The sequence below is a fragment of the Panthera onca genome, chromosome E3 (genome assembly GCF_046562875.1).
Source record: "Panthera onca isolate mPanOnc1 chromosome E3, mPanOnc1 haplotype 2, whole genome shotgun sequence".
Lineage (NCBI taxonomy): Eukaryota > Metazoa > Chordata > Mammalia > Carnivora > Felidae > Panthera > Panthera onca.
In genome coordinates this window covers 31990162-32012815 of record NC_138354.1, presented here as the reverse complement: position 1 = coordinate 32012815, position 22654 = coordinate 31990162, and the positions used below count along the sequence as shown (strand labels likewise).

Sequence of the window (22654 nt, the reverse complement as noted above, 5' to 3'; positions counted from 1 at the left end):
CAAGCAGGCTCTGCACTGCCCAACATAGAGCCTGATGCGGGGCTGGAACTCACCAACTGTGACATCATGACCTGAGCCGAAACCAAGAGTCAGATGCTTAATCGACTCAGCCACCCAGGCACCCCTGATTAGTGTCCGTGTAAAAGAGACTCTAGCGAAATCTCTTGCTTCTCCCGTGCTGGAGGATTGTGGCCAGTTTAGCTTTTCCCTTAGATTTCCCTATTTCTGCCCGAATTCTGGGATTCTCCCTAGGTCCAGGAAGCGGGCTCTCACCAGGTGCTGAATCTGTGAGAACTGCATTTCTGTTTTCCGTAACAGAACTATGTTCTGTAGTATTCTGCACAGAGCGGCCTGAATGAACTAAGACACCATCCTTTAAAAAAGCGATTCTTATTTAAAGAGTGATTCTTCCAAAAGAATGATTCAAACAGTACCAACAATTTTTCAACGAAAGCGAAGTCTTTTTCCCAGCCTATACTTCCTGTCTCTTGCCAGTAATTGCGATCAGTTTTCTGGGTATCTTTCCAGACGTATCTTGTGTCTATACCTCTAGATACCTTCTATTTTACTCTGTCCACCTGCTGTCAGCAGAACACATTACACACCTGCTCGGTAACTTGGATTTTCCACTCAGTGATGTAGTGTTCGTATCAGAACGCATCTAGCGCATTCTTTTGGACGGCTGCGTAGTATTCCACTGTGAGGCCCCCACCGATGGACAGGCTTTCGTGAATACGAATGATGTGGCAGTGAACATCCTTCTGCACCTGATGTCAGGCCCCTGAGCGAGCCCATCTGTCACAAACAACAGTGCCTTCCTTCCCCAGAGTTATCACAGCTTTGGTCGCCCCGAGGCATCGCCCACACTGACTGCTTCCCTTTCTCCTCACTCGTTGAAGACTTACCATATGACTTCCGCCCATGGATATCCTCAGAGGACACTGGTGACCTCGTGCCTTGGTGTGTCAGCTCCGGCTTTTCTGTAGGATTTGACCTCACTGCCCGTCCCGTTCTGAAAGTCTCCTCGCTTGGCTCCTACGGCGGATGATCTTTGTCCTCCTAGCTTCTCTGTGTGTGCTATTCCTGTGACCTTTGTCTGCCTTATTGTCTGGCGGGAGCTGGATGGAATGGAACCTTCTGGGTCAGTCCTTGGCCCACCCAGGCAGTCACATGTGTTTACCTCACTGCCTGGACCCCACAGGAATATGGGGTTTTGATCAGTATCTGAATTCATGCTCTCTTTTAGGCTCCAACCCTTCATTAAAAAAAACAAAAAAACAAAAAAACGGGTTGTTCTTAATTCCTGCATTTTATGTTATTATCACTCTTTTATTTATTTTAATTTTTTTAATGTTTATTTATTTTTGAGAGAAAGAGAGAGACAGAGTGCGAGACGGGGAGGGGCAGAGAGAGAGGGAAACACAGAATCTGAAGCGGGCACCAGGCTCTGAGCTGTCAGCGCAGAGCCCGATGCGGGGCTCGAACTCAAGAACTGTGAGATCACGACCTGAGCCGAAGTGGGAGGCTTAACCGACTGAGCCACCCAGTCCCCTATTATCACTATTTTAATATTTATTATGTACCATTTAAAAAAATATGAAAAGGTGTCAAGAATAACAAAGAAGAAGGGTACCTGGGTGGCTCAGTCGGTTAAGCATTTGACTCTTGGTTTCAGCTCAGGTCATGATCTCACGGTTTCGTGGGTTCGAGCTCCACATGGGGTGTGGGGGGGGGGGTGCACTTCGCTGGCCGCTTGGAGCCTGCCTGGGATTCTCTCCCTTGTTCCTTCTCTCTCTGCCCCTTCCCCACTCGCTCTGTCTCTGTCTCTCTCAAAATAAACACATTAAAAAAAAAAAGAATAACAAATAATACAACAAAAGAATACCACAGCAGATATCAATGTATCCACCACTCGGCTTAATAAAAATGTGAGTCTCTTTTGTATCCTCCCTGTACCCCAGAGATAATTACTGTACTGGATCTGGAGTTTGTCATTTTCTTGCATTTTAATCGAGTCCTGAATTTCTGGCTGACCTCTCCGGATATCTCTCCATGGGTATCCTACTCAGTATGGCTAAAAGCAAATGCAAATGCATTTAGATTAAGAGGAAAATGCGCCCTATCTATGATCGATCTTCAGAAACCCTTCCAGAAAGATTTATATCAGCGATCAATCCAACGACATGGCAGCAGGCCTGTTTGCAACCTCTCTGGTACATCAACGCGTTGACTCTTTCTGGATGCTGGGACTGTGGATAACTTTTCTGTCTGCTCATTTGCATTTCCTAAGTTTTCGACAGCGTTGTGTGGGCTACGTTACCGCTACCCCTCTCGTTACTCCTGATACCCCAAACTTTTCTTCCCCTCAACCCTCTTCCCAACTTCGCTTTTAGCCTAGACGTCCCTGTTTCTGTTGGAATTCTGGAATTCTTCATGGGTCGGAAATGTGGTAGCCGAGCTTGACTCCCCTTTCCCTTTTTCACAGGTCATCAGCTTTTACTCCGCTCCGTGGTTGAGTGGATTTCTATTCCCCCCACCCCGCCGTTAGATTTTAAGTTCTTAAGGGGCACAGACCTCATCTCATCTATCTCCCTGGGGCCGATCACACAGCACAGCTCTTCAACAGATGGGTCCAAAACGGTTTTCAAACCTTTCTGCCTGACGCCTCAGGCTTGCCTGCGTCTTGCAACTGTCACCTGGCTTATTTATAGACATTTCCTCTATAAATAAGCAGTTTCTGTTTCAGGTCTGGTTTGTCCTTGGTGTTTCCACTCTACCTCTCACCCCACCCCTAGGTCTCAAACTTAGAAACCGGAATTGGAGCTGGTATTCAAATCCTTCAGCACAGTATGGGGAGATAGCCCCCCGCAAGAACTAAGTCATCGTGGTGAAGTTCTTTTTCACCCTCGACACCCTAGCTGCTGTCGTTAACGTTTGCTGCGGACTTCTTGACGAGATTTTACTTGTCCTTCCATGCTGTTCGTTCTGAGGTTTGCTTCTTTCTTTTTGCGATCCAGTTCCGGATGGCTCAGCCGTGCTTCCAAAATGAATATTTTGACAAGTTGCTTAACGTTTGCAAACCTTGTCACCTTCGATGTCTTAATACCCCTCCCTCACCATGTCAGCGATATTGCAGCGCAAGTAAGTAGTTCCGCTTAAACAATTAATTCATTCGTGTCAAGGAGTTTCTCTACGTCGGCTCTTTACTCAAAGAATAAACGTTACAGGAAAGATGGTGAGATCTTCTGAATCAAAAAGTACAAGGAAACAAGGCGAGCGTTTAACTGCCAAGCGGAGCCAAGTAATTATTCAGAAGTGAACTCAGTTTTATTCGGCACCGTTAGCAACAGAGGTTTTACCGACTCTTCTAATTAAGTGTTATTTAGAATCTACAAATGCGTGCTGATGAATTAGGGGGATTGGACGACAGATCACCTTTGCTTGATGTGGATATCCCGTTGTCAGTTCATTATCTCTCTGATATTGTTTTAATGCAGTGAAAGGAACAAATACAATTCTCTGGACCTGTCTGGGCCTGAGCTTGACAGTTTCTTTGACGGTTTTCGTGTTGATGTTCTTGCTAAGGAAGATGAGCTCTGAACCATCAAAGGACGCATTTAAAAACACAGGTTGGTTTGATGGTCCCTCTTTGAAATCTATTTCCAAGAGCTGGCTATTGTGAATTTCACTTCCTCCTTTTTTCATGTTGAGTATTTCATTTGGTTAGAGTCCTTTTGAGTGTGTTAGAGGACAGTTATGTTAAACGAACTTTTGGCGTTTTCGGTGTTTGTATCTTCTCTGGAGGTACCCTACAATGTCAGCCTTCCCCCACATTCTTCCCTTGGTAATTACTCTTTTGAAGTACTAAGGTTTTCTTGGCAAACATCCAGCTCTTTGACCAAAGTTCGCACCTTGACTGGATGTGCAGAAACTGCTAGCCAGGTTGACGACCATCAGGAAAAATGTATTTGGCAAGATCCCTGGCCATATTTTTAATACAAATGTTAAGTGCTATTTGCTTGGGTGAACATTTTGCTGCCCAAACGATGCTAGAAATGAATAATAACCAGTTGTCCTTAGATTGTTTGAGGAGTCATTTCAAAGATTATTATCTTTATTAGGCGGTAGAGAAGCGGCCTCAGAGAAATGAATGCTCTACTTAAGGGCTTTTTAAGAAAAAAATATTTCTGTAGCACCTTTGTCTGTGATCTGATCCCCAAACACTTTGCAGCCATTGGCTTATTTGCTTATGCACTTATTTTCCATCCATAATCTGTAAAGCACTCACCTCATTTGCTTCCTAGTGCAGTGAAGAGAGTTGGATGGCTGTTTTACATAATTTATTCATTTTTTATTTTCCCCCCTCCCCCCCTTCCCGCCGGGGTCTGAGAGACAGGTGGGGAGTGACTTTAAGTAGAACATTTTGGGAGATGGAGTTATTCTGTGGCAGCTTGGAGAAGTAGTGAAACTTGCCTTCACAGGCATATAAATGGGGACATAATAGAAACTCCTACCTTACGTGATCATGAAAGATTCATGATAAAAAAATTTGATATGCTACCAAGTGCTCTGTAAGAGAAGCATCTTTACTTTGAATTCTGAAGTGTGGCCCAAAGGCTGGGTTTGGTGTGCTAGAACATATGGTAATTTGTCACCTTGCATGTGTCAAGTGGGGCCTCAATGCCTCCAAGGGCCAAGTGGGTACCCAGTGAATGCAGTGGGCCAGGTGGAGACTTCAGCCGTGGATGCCCTTCTGAAGGAGACTGGTGCTCTTGACTCTGGCCATTTGTTTCCGTGGAGGAATGTTAGCTCCAAGTTGCCACGTTTTATTGTTGTTGTTGTTTTAAAGAGACCAATCACCTAGATTTGCATGTGACACCTCTGGAATTTTTTAAACTCTTTTAGAAATTATTTATTTATTAAAAACGGTTTTAATGTTTACTTATTGTTGGGGGGGGGAGGAAGAGAGAGAGGTGGGGAGTGGGGGAGAGAGAGAGGCGGGGAGAGAGAGGACATGAGCGGGGGAGGGGCAGAGAGAGAGAGGGAGACAGAGAATCAGAAGCAGGCTCCAGGCTCTAAGCTGTCAGCACAGAGCCCGACGCGGGGCTCGAACCCACAAACCGTAAGATCATAGCCTGAGCCGAATTTGGACACTCAACCGACTCAGCCATCTGGCACCCCCCTTGTAAAAAACATCTCTTGATTTCTAAACATGGGCCAACAGAACATGTAAGCAAACACTTGAAAACACTGTGTGGCCTAAACAGACTCTGTCTCCAAACCCACTGTGGCCCGTCGGTTCGTGACTTCTGGTGCAAACATACTCACTTGTTTTGCAGACCTGTCTGCATTGCTTTGAGCCCTAATGTGTGTTGCTGAGACTGTCGTGACCCACCTGTCAACCATCTGGGGAGTTCAGGTTAACGGTTCTGTTTCCTCATCACCAGGATCGGCTCTCCGGAACGAGGCAGAGGCTGACCAACACGAGAGCCGTGAGAGCAGGACTGGAACGAAAGTACTCCTCTCGAGGGGCCTGGAGTACACAGTCGAAGAATGTACCTGTGAAGACTGTGTCAAGAACAAATCCAAGGTCGATTCTGACCATTCCTTTCCGCTCCCGGCTATGGAGGAAGGTGCAACCATTCTCGTCACCACGAAAACAAATGACTACTGCAATAGCCTGGTAGCTAGCATCACAGAGATGGAAAGATCCATTTTTACCAGATAATTGACCATGTCGCCTGGTATCGAGCTGCTTTGAGCATCTTTTGTCAGAAGGCAGAAGGGCGATGTATCCCATCTCTTTAGGATGATTGTATGTGTCGGTTGCCGATAGAGCTTTTTTGGTCCTGTAATTCCAGCAAATCGTTATGTTGGCTATACTTCCCTACTTCATTGTTGGGAGCCTAACTGCGTAAATTTCCTTGGTTTCATGATTAAATTCTTGACTCACTGAAAAAAAGCCCTGCAGTGTGTAAATCGCATAGTCACACATTTCTCTGGTAGCCACCTTCTCTCCTAGACCTGCACGCATACATTTAAGGCCAGATTGGAATTTTCTCTTTATTATTAAAGGGAAGCAAGGTTGTTCTATGTACTCCTGTAGGTAGGAGGAGCCTAGAGTCAACCACAGTAATTCAGTGCGCGAGGCAGGAGTGCAAGGTTCCTGACCTTGTAAGCTTCCAGCTTAATGGAGACATCAGGCATTATTATAATTGTATAAATAAATGTGGAACTGCAAACTGTGACAAAGGTATAGTAGGTATCACTTTCAGAACCCGAATGCAGGTAGTAATAATTATAACTAAAATCTAGCCTAATGTGTCAGGAATGTTCTATATGCTTTACCTGTACTAACTCATTTAATGCACACAGCAAATCACAAAGTATGTGGATGATTATTATCTCCACGTCATAGATGATGGCAAAAACGTTTTACAGATGTTAAGTCAGAACAACTTAACATAACCAGTAAATGGCAGAGCCAGGATTTAAACCCAGGCATCCCGATCTTTTTCTCTTTTCTCTTCACATCAGTTTAAGTCCATTCGAATTCCCCGAAATCTTTTTGGGCTACAATTTTAGTCATTACTGGGGAGCATTCCTCTCCTGGGGTTGTATAAAGGTCCTGGGGTGCTATGGAAAGGTTATGCAACAGGTGATGCCTTCTGGTAATGTTGACTTTGAATTTTTTTTTTTTTAACGTTTATTTATTTTTGAGACAGGGAGAGACAGAGCATGAACGGGGGAGGGTCAGAGAGAGAGGGAGACACAGAATCTGAAACAGGCTCCAGGCTCTGAGCAGTCAGCACAGAGCCCGACGCGGGGCTCAAACTCACATACCGCGAGATCGTGACCTGAGCTGAAGTCGGATGCTTTACCGACTGAGCCAAAGTAATGTTGACTTTGATCATTAAGATGCTCACTGGTACACTGAGCATAGATCTCTTGGGGCATTGTGACTTGTGTCAGGTTTGGGATATGGGCTTCCATTTGGGGCCCATAATGGTTCCATTCTAGGCTCTTGAGGGCTACGGGAGACAATACAGTACAGTGGTTAAGGCATTGGCTCTCGGAGCCAGACTGCCTGGGTTTGAATCCTGGCTCTGTTGCTAGAAGTTATAAATGTTGGGTGACTGTGAGAAAGTGACTTACACACTTATGCCTCAGTTTCCCCATCTGTAAAATGGGAATAATAGTATCTCCTTATAAGATTGTCTTAAGGATTGAATGAAAACACACTGACACACCCAGTTGTATACACACGTGTACATATATTTTTTCCATGAAAGTTACCTGGTTCATAATATTTTGAGTCAGTTATGCTGCTGTAATGATTAGTCCCTTTGAGTTGTAGTATCTCTGAGAGCAGGCATACGTTCCCGTTTAATATACGGAACAGGGCTCCTAGCTTCTCACAGACCCTTTTCCTTCTCCCCTCCCCCCCAGTACAATCTCTTCAGCAAGTAGTTTTTCAAGTCCAAGAAGAGTTGTAGACTTTAAGCTTTTGATTCTTGGTCTTTGAGGACCGGGCTAAAATCTCGGAAAAGAGGAATCACAGTATTTAAAGGGGGTGAGTGGAGGCAGAACACAAAAAGCACAGACTGCAACGTCAATGACTTACCCTGTGTCAAGTGCCAAGAAGAAAAGGCACAGAGTGCTACGAGGGGGTCTAACAAGTTAGGCTCACAACAGCTCCATGAAGCAGGTGTGCCTTGCCTTACTGAAGGTTCCAGAGGCAGGTGGACCTAATTAGGGGTGGGGGTGTGCAGGGGGTAGATCTAGACACACAGACTCTTCAGAATAACAAGTTTATTTTCGGGGAGAGAGAGAGAGAGAATGAGAGAGAGGGAGAAGAGAGAGAGAATCCCAAGCAGGGAGCCCGGCACAGGGCTCAATCTCACAAATCATGTGACAGTGCCCTGAGCCGAAATCAAGTTGGATGCTTCACCGACTCAGCCACCCAGGTGCCCTTCTTTTTCCTTTAAATTTTTATTTAAATTCCAGGTAGTTAACATACAGTGCAATATTGGTATCAGGAGTAGAATTCAGTGATTCATCACTTACAAACAACTCAGTGCTCATCATACGTGCCCTCCATAATACCCAGCCCCCACCCACTTCTCTCCCATCAACCCTCCGTTTGTTCTCTATCCTTAACAGTCTCCTATGGCTTATTTCCCTCTCTCCTCTTGTCTGGTGTTTTTTTTTTTTTTTTTTTAAGTATTTTCATCTTTACGTTCTCTCAGTCCCTACACATAGCCGTATTTTGCATGTTTGTAATCTGGCATACAGACTAATTTGCGTGGGCTTTTCCTTACTTAATGTATTATCATTGGCTTTTCTCTGGGTTTCCGACTTTATAATTAGCATTTTCAACTACTCCAAGAGATTCCTTGTGAAGTGGGCCATGATCTGCTTAGCTCTTCTGTAGCTGGGCTTCGGTGCTTTTCCCTCTTCCGCTATCATATTATTACTTTTTTAAGTTTATTTGTTTATTTTTGAGAGAGACAGAGTGTGAACAGGGGAAGGAGGGAGGGAGGGAGAAAGAGAGGGAGAGAGAGAGAATGAATCCCAAGCAGGCTCTGCAATGTCAGTGCAGATCCCGATACGGGGCTCGAACTTATGCAACTGTGAGATCATGACCTGATCTGAAACCAAGAGTCGGATGCTTACCGGACTGAGCCACCCAGGTGTCCCCCACTATCATAAATAATGCTGCCCGACAACCTTCTCCAAAGAGCCCTTGACCTCTGTTGAACCCAAAAGATCAATTCCCAGGGGCCAGAGGTTTTGTGTTGAGAGGCAGTGTAGTAGGAAGACCAGCCGGCTGTGCATCACACAGAACTGGGCTGGAATTCTGGCTCCATTTCCCTGTGGGGTCTGGTCCCTCAATTCAGGGTTCTTAACTGTGGGTCAAGATTTATCAGTGGATCAATCAACGGTCTCAGCATGAAAGAAAGAAAGAAAGAAAGAAAGAAAGAAAGAAAGAAAGAAAGAAAGAGAAAGAAAGAAAGAAAGAGAAAGAAAGAAAGAAAGAAAGAAAGAAAGAAAGAAAGAAAAACAGGAGAGAATACACTACCTACAGAACTTTGTTAAAACGTCTCCTTTAACCACGCATGCGTGTACTGGGTTGTGATGTAAAATACATTTTGTTACTCCCAGTTGAGGGCAGGACAAAGAGGAAAAATGCCCTTTTAACCTTTCTGGGTCCTTTCTCCCCAATCTGTAAAATGGGCAGTAACCTGGGCTTTATATTATGCGCACGTGTTGGCACATCATTCATACGCCTTCATCTCCAATGCCACCACCGTAGCCCCAGGCATATTATTTCTCGCTGGGCAACTGACTGAAATGGCTCCCAAACCAGCTGCCTTCTTTCCAGGCTGCCCCACTAAAATTCATTCTCAATCCAGGAAGAGCGATCGTCTTAGCACCTAATTCAGATCGTGTCACTCTTCTGCTTCAATTCTTGCAATCCTTCTAGTTCCCTTACCTACGTAAGAGCTACACAGAACACAGAAGAGTCCAGGCCCCTCAGCACGGCCCTCAAGGCCCTCCACCCAGTTCTCCTATCTCCTCTCTTTGAACACTCTCTTCTCACTCACCCTCTGGCTCCAGTCAACCCGTCAAGTCAGGGCCTTGGCGTTTGCCGTTCCTTCTGGAACATTTTTCCTGCGCCATCTTCCCCGGCCGTCTCCCAGCCATCATCCCGGTCTGGGCTCAAAGGTCGTCTCCTTAGAGGCGCCCTCCAGAACCGTCCGCCTCCCCCGTTCCCACGCTTTGGCCCATTCCCCTTTTTTATTTCCCTTCTCAGCTCCTATTACTCTCTGGAAAGGTGTTGGCCCATTGCTCGTGGCCTGGTCACGGTCTCCCGACGGGGCTGTGGGCCCAGGAGAGAAGCGTCCGGTTCCGGCCCACCGCGGTCGGGCACGCCCCGTTGCTCTCGCACCACCGCGTGGCCCTGCAGGCGCCTCCGACCCGCCCCGGCCCCCGCCGCCCCGCCGCCCCACCGCCCCGCCGGCTCCCCTGTTTACCTTCCGGGTCGGTGGGCGGGTCCGCGGCGGCGGCGCTCCACTTCCGGGGCGGGGCGGGCGGGCGGGGCGGCGCGCTGTCTCCTGGCCTGTCTGGAGCCCGGCGGCAGCAGTGGCGGCAGCGGCGGCAGCACGGCGCAGGCACCGGCCCGGGAGCAGCACCATGAGCGGTGAGTGGCGGCCTCGCCGCTGTCACCCGGCCGGGCCGCCCCGGCTCCCGCCGCTCCAGCTGCACACTCCGGCCCCCGAGCCCCCGCGTCCCGCCCGCCCGCCGGCCGACCCCTGTCCCGTCGCTCGCAGACCCCTGTGTACACCCGGGGGCTGGACCCTGGTCACCTGCACTTCTCTGGCGACCCGAGCCCAGGCACTCCCAGCCCCCAGCCTCCCGTCCACCACTTAGCCCGCTCTCGGACACCTGTCTCCAGACCTCCAGTCTCTCCCAGCGCTCCGACCCCCGTGCCCAGTCACCACTCTCCCCGTCCTCAGTCCCCCGGGTCTCAGTCCCTCCTAACTCCTGGACGCCCCCAGTCCCAGCTTCAGCTCCAGGGCCCTCTGCTCCCTCATCATTCCCGCTTCCCAGGCCCCGTGTGTGCGGTCCCTCCAGTCTCCAGGCAGGCAGGGAGGGTGTCGTCTCCAGACACTCTTAGCTTGCTGGCCCCTGAGCCCCGAGCCCCCGTGGTGTCGGTCCCCAGAGGACTGTGAGTGCTCCAGCCTCTTTGTCTTCCCCGCGCCTCCCATTCCCTTGCGCCCTGTGCCCCGGTGCTTTGCTGTCCCAGTCCCCAGTGGTTCCCAGTTACTCGCTCAGTTTCCCTACTGACCCTTGCTTCTTACATTTTGGTTATTATTATTATTATTATTTGTTTCATACTCCCGCCCCTTTCACTTCTTTTCCTAGCTCCTTTGAGGTCTCCTTGGCCCTGTCCTGCACCCCCTTCCCTTCTGGTTCCACACCGAACCCATCTGGGGACCAACGCGTCGCAGGTCCCAGCCCACCCTCCTCCCGCCCGCAGGGAGGGGTGTGGTTTTGGTGGGGAGGCCGGGAGTGGGAGGGAGGTGGGTGTGGACAGCTCGTCCTCGGTGTTTCTGAAGTTTAGTCCCTAGACTTGGACGCGTGTTCTCAGCCCTTCTCTGAAGCGGTCTGTCGGTGTTTTGGTGCTAAGTCATTCCTGGGTGGTGGTGGACGTTCAGAGTGACTCCGGGAAGCCTCTCAGCCCGCCCTGACTGGGATCTGCATTTTCTTAGGAGGATCCGCCTACCCTCTCCCTGCCTGTTTTCCTTTGAACTGTGGGATTGCCTCTGAAGTATCCCCCCCCCCCCCCCCCAGCCCTAGCCTTTCACCCAGGCATTTCTGGAGTTTGGGGGGTGGGGGCAAAGAGGTGAGGATGTGTGTCTCTTAGTTTTTACCCTTCGAGTTATCTCCATGGGTCACTTTTTTTTTTTTTTTTTACAAGACATGCGCCTTTTGTTTTGCCTTTCAGAGCAAGATGTGTGAAATTGTTGGTCCTGGTGAGGGAGCTGGGAAGGGGGTTTCCTGGGAGATAGAACAGCTTCTGCTGTCAGAGCAAATGATTTTTGGCCTAATTAAAGTTTCTGGCCCCTGAATGTTAGTGATCCTGCAGCAAAGATGTGATGAGCTGGTTTCCACCCAGGAGATAATACACCCTGGTGTAAGTGCGGGCCCTGGATGGAGCTAGACAGCCTGAGTTCAAATCCTGACTCTGCTATAAAAAGCTGTGTGATTTGACCATTCTGGAAGTCCCAGCAAAATGGGGGTAGATAATAGTACCTGTCACCTAGTCGTGTTGCGATGACTAAAGAACTCTACCGGGTTATTGGTACTGTGCTTCGTGTGGTGTGTAGATGGGAACTTAGTGCGGTTGTTGTGGAGGTAAGGACCCAGCCAAGATTCAGGTGGGGTGATTTTCTGACCCAGCTCTGAGACAAGGGCTGGGGCTAAGTACGCCTTGAAAACCTCTTTTGGTTTTGCTTTTGGGGTGCCTGGGTGGCTCAGTTGGTTAAGCGTCTGACTTTGGCTCAGGTCATGATCTCACAGTCTGTGAGTTTGAGCCCCACGTCGGGCTCTGTGCTGACAGCTCAGGGCCTGGAGCCTGCTTCCGATTCTGAGTCTCCTTCTCTCTCTCTGACCCTCCCCCGTTCATGCTGTCTGTCTCTGTCTCAAAAATAAATGAACATTAAAAAAATTAAAAAAAAAAAAAAAGAAAACCTCTTGCTTTTAATATAACCAAGGAGACTGTGCCTCAAATTCTGGACCATTCTCGGGCCTTGATCCCAGGTGCCAGTGAAATTGACAAGCCAAGGGAACTTGATCAATGTAGCCATCAAAAGCCAACTTAATACCAAAGATAAGGACATTTTAAAATTTATTAAAAAAAAATCATTACAAAAGGAAACCAACAGATGGCTTTTTAAGGAAGAAGTGCTCAGGATGGATGACAGCCTTCTTTTGGAAAGATTGTAATTGAGGCAGAAAAAATGGTTGCTGAGGGTAGAAGGGAAGTCCGAGGTATTTTCAATTTTTTTCTTTCCCCTAGTTTTATTGGCAAATAATTGACATACATCACTGTAAGTTTAGGGCGAGCAGCGTGATTGCCATTTATCGTGAAATGATTACCTTGATGGGTTCAGCTAACATCCATCTTCTTTGGATACAATAAGAAAATAAGGACATTTTTCTCTTTGCGATTAGAGCTCTTAGGATTTCCTGTCTTAGCTCTTTTCCTAGATATCGTACAGCTGTGTTGACATGTTGTACTTGACATCTCTAATGCTTACATATCTTATAACCGGACTTCTGTAACTTTTGACCCCCATTCTCCAATTACCCCTTCACGTTTCTTTTTTTTTATTTTTTAATTTTTTTTAATGTTTATTTTTGAGAGAGAGAGGGAGAGACAGAGCACGAGCGGGGGAGAGACAAAGCGAGACACAATCCGAAGGAGGCTCCAGGCTCTGAGCTGTCAGCACAGAGCCCGATGCGGGGCTTGAACCCATGAACTGTGAGATGGTGACCTGAGCCAAAGTAGGTCCCTTAACCAACTGAGCCACCCAGGTGCCCTGCCCCCCTTCACGTTTCTTGAGAATACAGTTAAAACAAGGTTTTCTCACCCTTGGGGTTGATGATTGGGCACCATAAAATAATGTTGCATGGAAGTATGTCTTCTCTTCCCTCTGTCCTTTCTTTTTTTTTAATAGAAAATTTCAAACATCTCTAACGTGGAGAGAATAGTCTAATGAGCACTTACCATCTCATGATCACTTCCCCTTTGTACCTATCTATTTCTTACTTCTGTCCCCAGTTTATTTTGAAGCAAATCCCAGACACTGACTGGATCCTTTCATCTGTTAATATTTTAATGTGTATCTCTAACATATTGGGACTCTTTTTAAAAAAAAAATATAGCTCAATTTCATTATCATACCTGTAAGAAATTAGGAGTAATTCATTAACAGCAGATATTCAAGATTCAAATTTCCATGATTGCCTTATAATTTTAGAGTTTTTTTTTTTTTTTAAGACTCAGGATCTAAACAAGGTTTAAACAATGCAGATTGTTGTGTTTTTTAAGTCTTCAAATCTCTCTCTCTCTTTTTTAGTTTAATTGCTATCTTTTTAGTGTTTGGTATATTCACAGAGTTGTGCCTGCATCAGCATAATCGGATTTAGAACATTTTCATCAGTCCAGAAAGAAACGCTGTACCTCTTAACTGTGGTTCCTCATTCTCCCTCCCCTTAGCCCCAAGCAACCACTAATCTACTCTACCTGTGGATTTACCTATTGCCAACATTTCATATAGATTGAGTCATACAATATGTAGCCTTTTGTGTCTGGCTGTTTTCACTAAAAGTATCCTTCTAAACTTTGCCATAGTGTAGCATGCAACTCAGGTTCATTCCATTTTGTGTTTGAATAACGTCTCATTGTTCTCTGTTTTGTTTAGCCAGTCTTCAGCTGATGGACATTTGACTTGTTTCCACTTTTTGGCCCCTTTAGGAATAATGCTGCTGTGAACATTCATGTACAAGTTTTTGTGTGAGCATATCTTCATTTCTCTCGGGTCGATATCTAAGAGTAGAATTGCTGGCCCCGTCTGAGGAACTGTCAGACAGTTTTCCAAAGCGGCTGCACCATTTTCCATTCCCACTAGCGCTGCATGAAGGTTCTGGTCTCTTCACACCTTTGCCAACAGCCTTTTGATTATAGCCATTCTGAGTGGGTGTGAAGCAGTGCCTTTTTGTGGTTTTGATTTGCATTTCCCTAATGATCAGTGATGTTGAGCATATTTTCATGAGCTTATTGGCTGTTTGTGTGTATCTTCTTTCGAGAAATGTCTGCTCAGATTCCTTTGTCCATTTTTAAATTGGGTTGTTTTTACTGTTGACCTGTAAGAATTCTGTATAGTTTCTGGGTACAAGTCCCTTAGATGTATTATTTATAAAAATGTCTCCCATTTTGTGTGTGTGTGTGTTTTAACTTTCTTGATATTGTCCTTTGAAGCAAAAAAATCTTTTTTTTAGGGGTGCCTGGGTGGCTCAGTCGGTTAAGCATCTGACTTTAGCTCAGGTCACGATCTCACAGTTGGTGAGTTCAAGCCCCGTGTTGGGCTCTGTGCTGACAGTTCACAGCCTGGACCTTGCTTTGGATTCTGTGTCTGCATCTCTCTCTGCCCCTCCCCTCCCTCCCCTACTCCTGCTCTGTCTCTCTCTGTCTCTCTCTCTCTCTCTCAAAAATAAATAAACATTAAAATTTTTTTTTTCTTTTTTTTTTTTTTTAAACTAATAGGTTGCCCTTTCATCCGTCTGTTTTTACCCCTTGCAATTTTTGATGAAGGAAATAGTTCATGTCTTTGTGGGATTTTGCTGATTGCATCCTTTTGGTGTGGTTTGACATGTTTCTCACTCTCTTGTGTTTCCTGTAAATTGGCAATTAGAGTCTTCTGTATTTTGTAGTTGAAAACGTTTGAGTCAGAGGTCAGCTGGTTTCAAGGCCAAATGCATTAAGTGCAAATAACCAGGAAGTGGAATGCCTAGGTAATGCATACACAAGATAAATGGGTGTCGTGAGGCCGAACAACCCTGATGACCATTAACAGGGTAGATGAGACATATATGTGGTATGGTCACATGATGGAAAACCTCAAAGATGTTAAAAGGAATAAAATGGATTTATACATACCACTGTGGCTGTATCTCAACATTAACTTTCTCTAAAAAGAAGCAGAGTGCAGAAATATACTAAAATATATACCTTGATGCACATTAAACCATGTATATGAAACAATGTTTGTGGATTCGTATATTTGTGTAGAGGTAACATAGCCAGTAGGAAGGATGCCTGCTACCTGTGGGTGGTTGTCGGAGGTTAATAGCTGGTCGTGATTTATTTGTTTCTCTTTAAAGAATCCAGTAGGTAGGAATACTTACTTGATGACCCGCCTGTGCGAGCTAAGGAGTTATGATTGCCAGATAATTCTTCTGCTCTTATTTAGAAAGTAGAACTTGAAGGACCAGAAAGTCATGATTCTCAAGCTTTTTTTTTTTTTTGTAAGACTGTTTGAAGGACCTTGATGCTCATTTCCATCAGTAATTAGTCTGTCAAGGATCTTTAAGTTAGTTAAGACACTAAAAACCCCGTTTCAAGGGTGGGGAAAGCTAAACCTAGAGAGGTCACATATGTCCGAGTTTGGGGCTTAGTGGGTCATTTGCTGCTGTTTCTTGCCTGATGTTTATGTACATTTTGGCAGCTTTATCTTGTTTTTCTGGAATGTTGAGGCTCATGGTTTTCTCTTTGGCATTGACTGGGTTATTTTCAGCAGTAGCTTGTGTTTGGGATGAAGAATCAGCTGAAGCGAGTGAATGGAAAAAAAGAATGTGTGTGGTTTTCATTCAAAGAAAAAGTGATGATATCAACTTTTTTCCCCTCTAATGAAGGCATTGGGTTGATCTGTTATGGCAGATTGCAAGAAGTAAGTGTTCTACCGTCAGCAAATATTTGACCATGTCCTGTGCTAGTAAGTGGCAATGGACTAAAACCCATTGACATCGCCTCTCCTGCTTCCTTGTTGTAACCAATAGGAAATCAAGTTCTTGGAGCTCTTAAAATATGGGAACTAAAATCTAAGAACCTGTGGCCTTCTCTGAATTCTGGCAAATGTAAACATGATTCTAGATAAAGGATAAAGCGCCTTCCATCCCGGTGCCATCTTGTCTCAGTGGGGGTGAAAAGTGGTTCTCGAGAGAGAAAGAAATTTTAATGTTATGTGGAAAACACAGATATGTATGCAGTACGTAAACAGATATACAATGTATTTGCGGTATTGAAATTTCATGGAGGGGTGATTAAAAAAATGTCTGAGCGAGATCTGAAGGGGGAAGGTAATGAATAAAGGGTTGAGAAACACTGATAAGAGCTGAAGTAATTTTACCATTACTGTAGAAATTTGCATTTTGCTTTACCCTTAACATTTTTGGGTAAAGCTTTGCCACATTGCTACACGATCTTTGTATTGATCACTTTTATAGGCTTCATAGTCCATCAGTCCATCTACCTGCTTGTAGTATAATTTTTTAAAAACATGTTTTTTTAAATTTATTTTTGAGAGAGAGAGAGAGCGTGAACAGGGGAAAGGCAGAGAGAGAGAGAGAGAGAGAGAGAGAAAGGGAGACACAGAATCTGAAGCAGGCTCCAGGCTCTGAGCTGTCAGTGCAGGGCCGGACGCCGGACTTGAACTCACAAACTGCGAGATCATGACCTGAGCTGAAGTTGGCTGCTCAACTGACCAAGCCATCCAGGTGCCCCACATGTAGCGTAATTTTTAAACCATAATATTTGATTCTACTTTTGGAAACTTAGCTTATTTTCCTTTTTCTTTCTTTTTTTGGTTCTTATTATAAATAATGACGCAGTGAACGTTTTTGTTCAAGGCAGTTTTCTTTCCTTTTGATTGATATGTCCTTAGGATGATTTCCCTGAAGTAGCTGTAACATGGCAAGGTGGGTAGTTCTTGATTGCTCTTGCTTTCGAAGTGGTTGCAGTAGCTTGAAATGCTGCTGGAAGGCGTGAGGGCTCGAGTGGCCACAGAGCCTGGCCGGAAATTCAGGGTTCAACATTTCAGCAGACATTTACCGAATGACAGTTTGATGCTTCATCCGTCACTTAGCAGAGGGCTGCACTGTTGGTGTCTGTAGAAGCACATGGAATGAATGGACTAAAAGGTTTTGTGGGAGTAACGGACGTGTCAGCCAGGACTCCTCAGTTGCCTGTGGCAGAAGTTGATCTGGGAAAAGTTGGAGTTTAAAACATCTTGCAATGGAGAGGTCTAGGGATAGGACTGTCCTCAGGCCCAGTTGCATTCTGGTGCTGAGAGCATCATCAGGACGACCTTTCTGTCCGTTTCGAAACTCCACTTTCCTCTTGGTTGGCTTCTCCTCCAGCAGCCTCTGTCTACCCCATGGAGGCAAGATGCCTGCCCGCAGCTCTCGGGTCACAGCCTACCCATAGCAACACCCAAGCAGAGGGTGGGCCTCTTTCCCAGTTGCTCCCGCAGAAGTCCTGGGGCTGACTCACAGCAGTCTGGCAGGCTATGTGGTCATCCTGGAACCCATCACTGTGGCTCTTGTTGGCCGGGTCTGGGTCGCACGCCCAGTCCAGAGCCCGAGGGTGGCATCTGACTGCTTGTTGTCTGGATAGAGGAGGGACTGACGGGAGAGGGCTGTGAGGAAGGTGGGTTGTGAGCAGAGACCTGAGGGAGGGGAAGGGTTGCTCCTGAGTTTTGCTCCTGAGCAGCTGAAGGGGGGGTAAGCCTTGCCTCTCACTGAGGTGGGGAGGGTGGCGGAACATCAGTTTGGGGCGTGGGCGGTAGCAGTTGGAAGCCTTAGGGGGAGTGGGGACTCTTCCTGGGCCTTGACTTCTGCTTGCCTGTCTGGGAGCCCTCCAGGGGTCTGGCTCTGGTGCTTTCTCTGTCGTCCCTGCAGCGCCCTGCTGGGCTGTGCTCCCTCCAGGCTTTACTTGGAGGGAACCGTGTCCATCGCATTTTATTTTTCCTTGCCTGTCTGCATGTTTTAGGATCTGCTCTTTTCTCCCTCACCTTAAAAAATAAATACATAAAAAATAAAAAAGCAAAAAACCCCAAATGACTTTAAAGATGATTGTGAATTCATGGAATATCCCTATAGACATACCTTCCAAGAACATTAGGATATTTAGATTTTTAGTTATTGCACTTCTGTCTCTGCTCAGTGCATATGCATTTTACATAATTGCCTTGAGTCTACATCTGAATTAGTGTTTCCACTTACATTATAGCATTAATCCATGTGTCTTCCTGTCACCGTTATTTAAAAAGGCTGCATAACGTTCCACCAAATGGATGTACCATTGTAGGAAAAGAGAGTAAATTCCATTTATGATGTTCAAGGATAGAATTGGCAAGCGTTTTCTGTAAAGACCCAGATAATAAATATTTTCTGCTTTGTGGGCCATCTGGTCTCCATCCCAACTACTCATCCCTGTTGGAGTATAAAAGCAGCAGAGGCAATCAATAAACGAAAGGATGTGGCTGTGTTCCAATAAAACTTTATTTAGAAGAACAGGCAGCAGCTGGATTTGGTGTTTGCTGACCCCCATTCCAGAATACCCCGGGGAGGAGTCTGAGTGCCCCTGATGTTGTGGTTGGGCTGTTACTGTGGCCTCGTGGGATAAAGTTGGGACTCAGTCCTGGACTGAACTCCCTGTGGAAGGACGTGAGCATGTTCTGGAACTTCTCTGACTCTTAATTCCCTCATCAGAAGATGCAGGTTAAAGCAAGCGATGGACCCGTAGTTCCTTAGTATTTGGAGCATAGAGGAACTGGTGAAATAGTCACTTCTTCCTTTTCTCATTTCCCCTCTTCCTCCTCTTTAGCTTAGTTTCCAGGGTGTCAGGAAGGTATTTGGATGTTTTGTTAACTTTGTGTGTGGACTTCCCCCTTGCTTTTCAGAACCTACTGCCGCGATACATTGTTGGCAGTGAGTGCTGTGTGTGCCTGCTTCCCCACACTTTACCGGCAGTGGAGAATTGCATCCTCGGTGTTCCTTGGTGAATTGAGTAGTTATATAATGGCAACATGTGGCAGCTAATTTGGTAGGTTTATAATTTGCATTTCTCCAGCCATGAGGGAAGATTCATTTTCCCTTCAGAGTGCTTGCACAGTGCCATTATAGTGTTTTTTTTGTAAGCAGAGATTGGCAAACTGTGCCGGGCACCTGTGTTAACGTTAATAAAGTTTTATTGGAACACAAGCACATCCGTTCATTGACTCTCGATAACAACTGCTTTCGCTGTCCGGTGGCAGAATTGAGTGGCCGTGACAGAGAGACCTTATGGCTTGCAAAGCCTAAAATATTCACCATCTGTTCTTTACGGAAGATGTTTGCTGAGCCCTGCTCTAGAGTGAATTCTTTGCCTGTTGATGAATATGCTGTTGACTTAGTCTTTGCTCTTAGACATCACAAGGCCACTTGGATGGCCTGAGGCCATCTCTCTGCCTTGAAGCAGAGCCTGCCCCTTTCCATTGTGTGGTGACGGACACTCTGTCCTTTTGTCCTGGCCCAGCTGTGCCACTTTACCCCACAGTACAGGGAACTAGTGCCTGGACTTTGGGGAAGAATGGAGTCTATTTTATCCCTTCGTGCGCAAACGCTGAGCAGACACAACGGCTGCTTCACTCCACCCGTTACCCCCGCGTGGGGCTGCTGCCGTGTCCTGGCTCGCTGTGTCTTCTCCATTTAAAGCAGCCACTTGGGGAGCCACAGAACCTAACCCCAGAGCCCTGACTCGACCACTGTTGAGCTCCTTCCATGAGTGGGGGCGTATTGACGCTGGCTCACCCCCTGAGTGAGAAGGCTCACAGTCAAGCATAGGGTCAGGAGATTTCTGATTCCCCATAATCCTTTCTGTGGTGGCGATTATACCAGGGGTGTGGTGTGGCTGGAGGGTCGTGGGGACGCCCTGTAGAGAGCAGTGAATTGTGCCGGGGCAGGGAGGTTTCTCACAGAAGGTGACAGTTGAGCTGGCCACTGGGAGGTTGGTTTGTCTTTAGTGGCCCTTTGTGGAGTCCCTTTGCCTGCATGCAAGCTGGGCTGCCCGAGGTTAGCCTGGTCTTGTGGAGGCTGGAAGGCCTGGGTGTTGGGGTCCAGCGTTGGGGCATTCTTCCTGGGACAAGGGATCGATGTCTCCAAAGCTCCGTTCCTTTATCCGTTAGGAAGGGGTCACCAGCGCACATCTCGTGGGTGGATATAAAGGTTTAATGTGTATCTCAGAACAGAAGATTTGTAGCAGATCTGGGCCCTAGGCGTGTTGTGTTTGGTTCAGGCAGAGTTGGCTGAAACACTGCTGTAAGATTAGGTGCCAACTGATTGACGTGAAGATCTGAGTTTCTGTCTCCTTTGAAAAAGCACAAGATGGGGCAACTGCATGTTGGTGTTGCCGTGCGGTGCTGTCCGCTGGAGCCCAGTAGCAGCTGCCGTCTCTCCAGAGGCACCTCCGTCCCTTCCTGTCCCTCTTTTCTGCCCTCCCTGCCCACTGCACTCATTTCCATTCTGCGCCTGACCTTGGAGGCATGGGGGTTGGGAGGGAAGATCTGATCTTGGGCTTGTACATGCCTCTCTGGCCTGTACGAGGCCGCCCTTTGTGCCCATTCTCTCTTGCTTCTGCTTTGGAATGGTGGTGGGTTTTTGGGCATCGTGGAAACTAAACAAACAACGGCACTAAACTCTCCACTGGGCTGAGAGCGCCAAGCATCCTGTATGCCTGCAAACATGAGCAAGCCGGCCTTGCAGCGGTGGCCACGCGTTGGTGGTGTACCTGTCCCTTGCCAGGCTCTGATGTGGGCCGTTGGTTATAGGGTGAGGGAATATTAAGGTGTGGGTCTGGTCTGTAGTCTTCCGGAAATCCCTAACGTGTAACCGTCTTACTGCTTACTGAATAGCCATAACGGCTAGAAACACAGTGTTGTGTTAATTTTTAAAACCTCCATCTGATTAATTCTGCTAGGGCAGTGGTAGGCAAACTATGGCCCGTAGGGCAAATCCAGCCCAAGGCCTGTTCTTGTAAACAGCTATGCTCGTTCCGTAATGTATTATCTATGGCTGCTTTTGAGATGTCAGAGCAGAGTTGAGGAGTTGGGACCACATGACCCACAAAGCCTAAAATGTTTACTGTCTGGCTCTTGACGGAAAAAGTTTGCTGACCTCTGTCCTGGGGCACATTAAAGGTGCAGGTTTATTCAGTGAAAACCAGAAATACAAATCATCTGAGACAGCCCATCACATGCTTAGGACTTGATAGAAGCTCAGTGTTAATTGCACTTAACATGCACTTAACTTCATGGGTTGCATGAGCAACTCATATAATATCATTGAGTGTATCGTGTGTTTGTTGTATAAGATCACTCAGTCATTTGCTGCCACCTGTGCCGCTGTGTAGGTAATCGGTGCAGGGTGAAGGCCATGGGAACAGAAGGGCCAGGGCCACAGCCTGGAGCAGCAGTCACAGCAGGGCTGGCTCTCCCGTGAAGGAAGAGCTGTGCTGGCAGCTGGAAGTGTGTGAAGGCCATGGGCGTGGCTTTTGGTAAACTTGCGGGGAGATATTCTGACATCCTCGCATGCTGTGAGAATTGCACAGATGAGGGGCGCCCGGGGGGCTCAGTCGGTTAAGCATCCGGCTCTCGGTTTCCGCTCAGGTGAGGATCTCACAGTTTTGTGGGTTCAAGCCCCACGTCAGGTTGTGCGCTGAATGTGGAGCCTGCTTGGGATTCTCTTTCCCTCTCTCTCTCTGCTCCTCCCCTACTGTCTCTCTCAAAATAAATAAATAAACTTTACAACAAAAGAATTGCACAGATGAGAAGAAAAAACTGACTTGGTGGGGCAGTTGCTGGATATGTCCCTGAGCAGATGAGAGGAGACAGGAGTCAGAGCACAAGTGGAGGTTTCAGTTATTTAGCCTCTCAGAGCCTCAGTTTCTTCATCTCTGAAGTGGGATAATCACATGTACTTTCAGGAAGAATTTCCTAATTGCAGCATTGCTGACAGGCCAGATAACCCTGCCGTGGGGCCGTCCTGTGTGCTGTCGGAGGTTTAACAGCATCCCTGGCCTCCACCTGCCCCGTGCCCCCTCCGACTTGTGCCGACGATATCTGCAGACATTGCCCAATGTCCCGTGGTGAAGGCAAAATCACCCTGGTTGAGAGCCACGTATCTCCACCCACCCTTCGTAGGGCCTCTCGTAACCAAACCTCTCAGAACTTGCTTTATTGGACTGTGCCTGTTCCCCGTTATTAGGCTGATGATGCAGAAGTGAAGGACCTCTTAGCATCAGACCCCCTCAGTGGAACCAGAAATATGGAAGAGAAGTGAGGCGGGGGCTGGGTGCTGCTATCTGGAGTCCTTTTGCCCTCCTGCCCCCCCCCCCCCCTTAACAATTATTAAACCAACCATTTCAAAGTGAACAATTCACTGGCATTTACTACATTAATGGTGTCGTGTAACCAGCATCTCTGTCTAGTTCCAAAAGATTTTCATCACCCCAAAGGAGACCCCGGACTCATTAAGCACTTGTGTTCTG

The 22654-nt window shown here is 46.9% G+C and overlaps 2 protein-coding genes across 4 annotated transcripts in view; both read left to right on the top strand.

Annotated features, from left to right (window-relative positions):
- The first annotated feature begins 2818 nt into the window (after positions 1-2818).
- Positions 2819-6214, top strand: TNFRSF17 (TNF receptor superfamily member 17). The gene is made up of 3 exons (XM_060648531.3): positions 2819-3141; positions 3498-3629; positions 5448-6214. Exons 1-3 carry the CDS (start codon positions 3024-3026, stop codon positions 5726-5728), a joined length of 531 nt encoding a protein of 176 aa, XP_060504514.1. The 5' UTR covers positions 2819-3023; the 3' UTR covers positions 5729-6214.
- Positions 6215-10078: 3864 nt separating this feature from the next.
- The window catches only part of SNX29 (sorting nexin 29), a 497129-nt gene continuing 484553 nt past the window's right edge, over positions 10079-22654 (top strand). For 2 of the 3 annotated variants that reach the window (XM_060648527.3, XM_060648526.3), the window contains exon 1: positions 10079-10204. In XM_060648527.3, coding sequence (XP_060504510.2) covers positions 10198-10204 — 7 coding nt within the window. In that variant the 5' untranslated portion in view covers positions 10079-10197. The remainder of the gene's footprint in view (positions 10205-22654) is intronic. The other variant, XM_060648525.3, reaches the window with a different exon arrangement.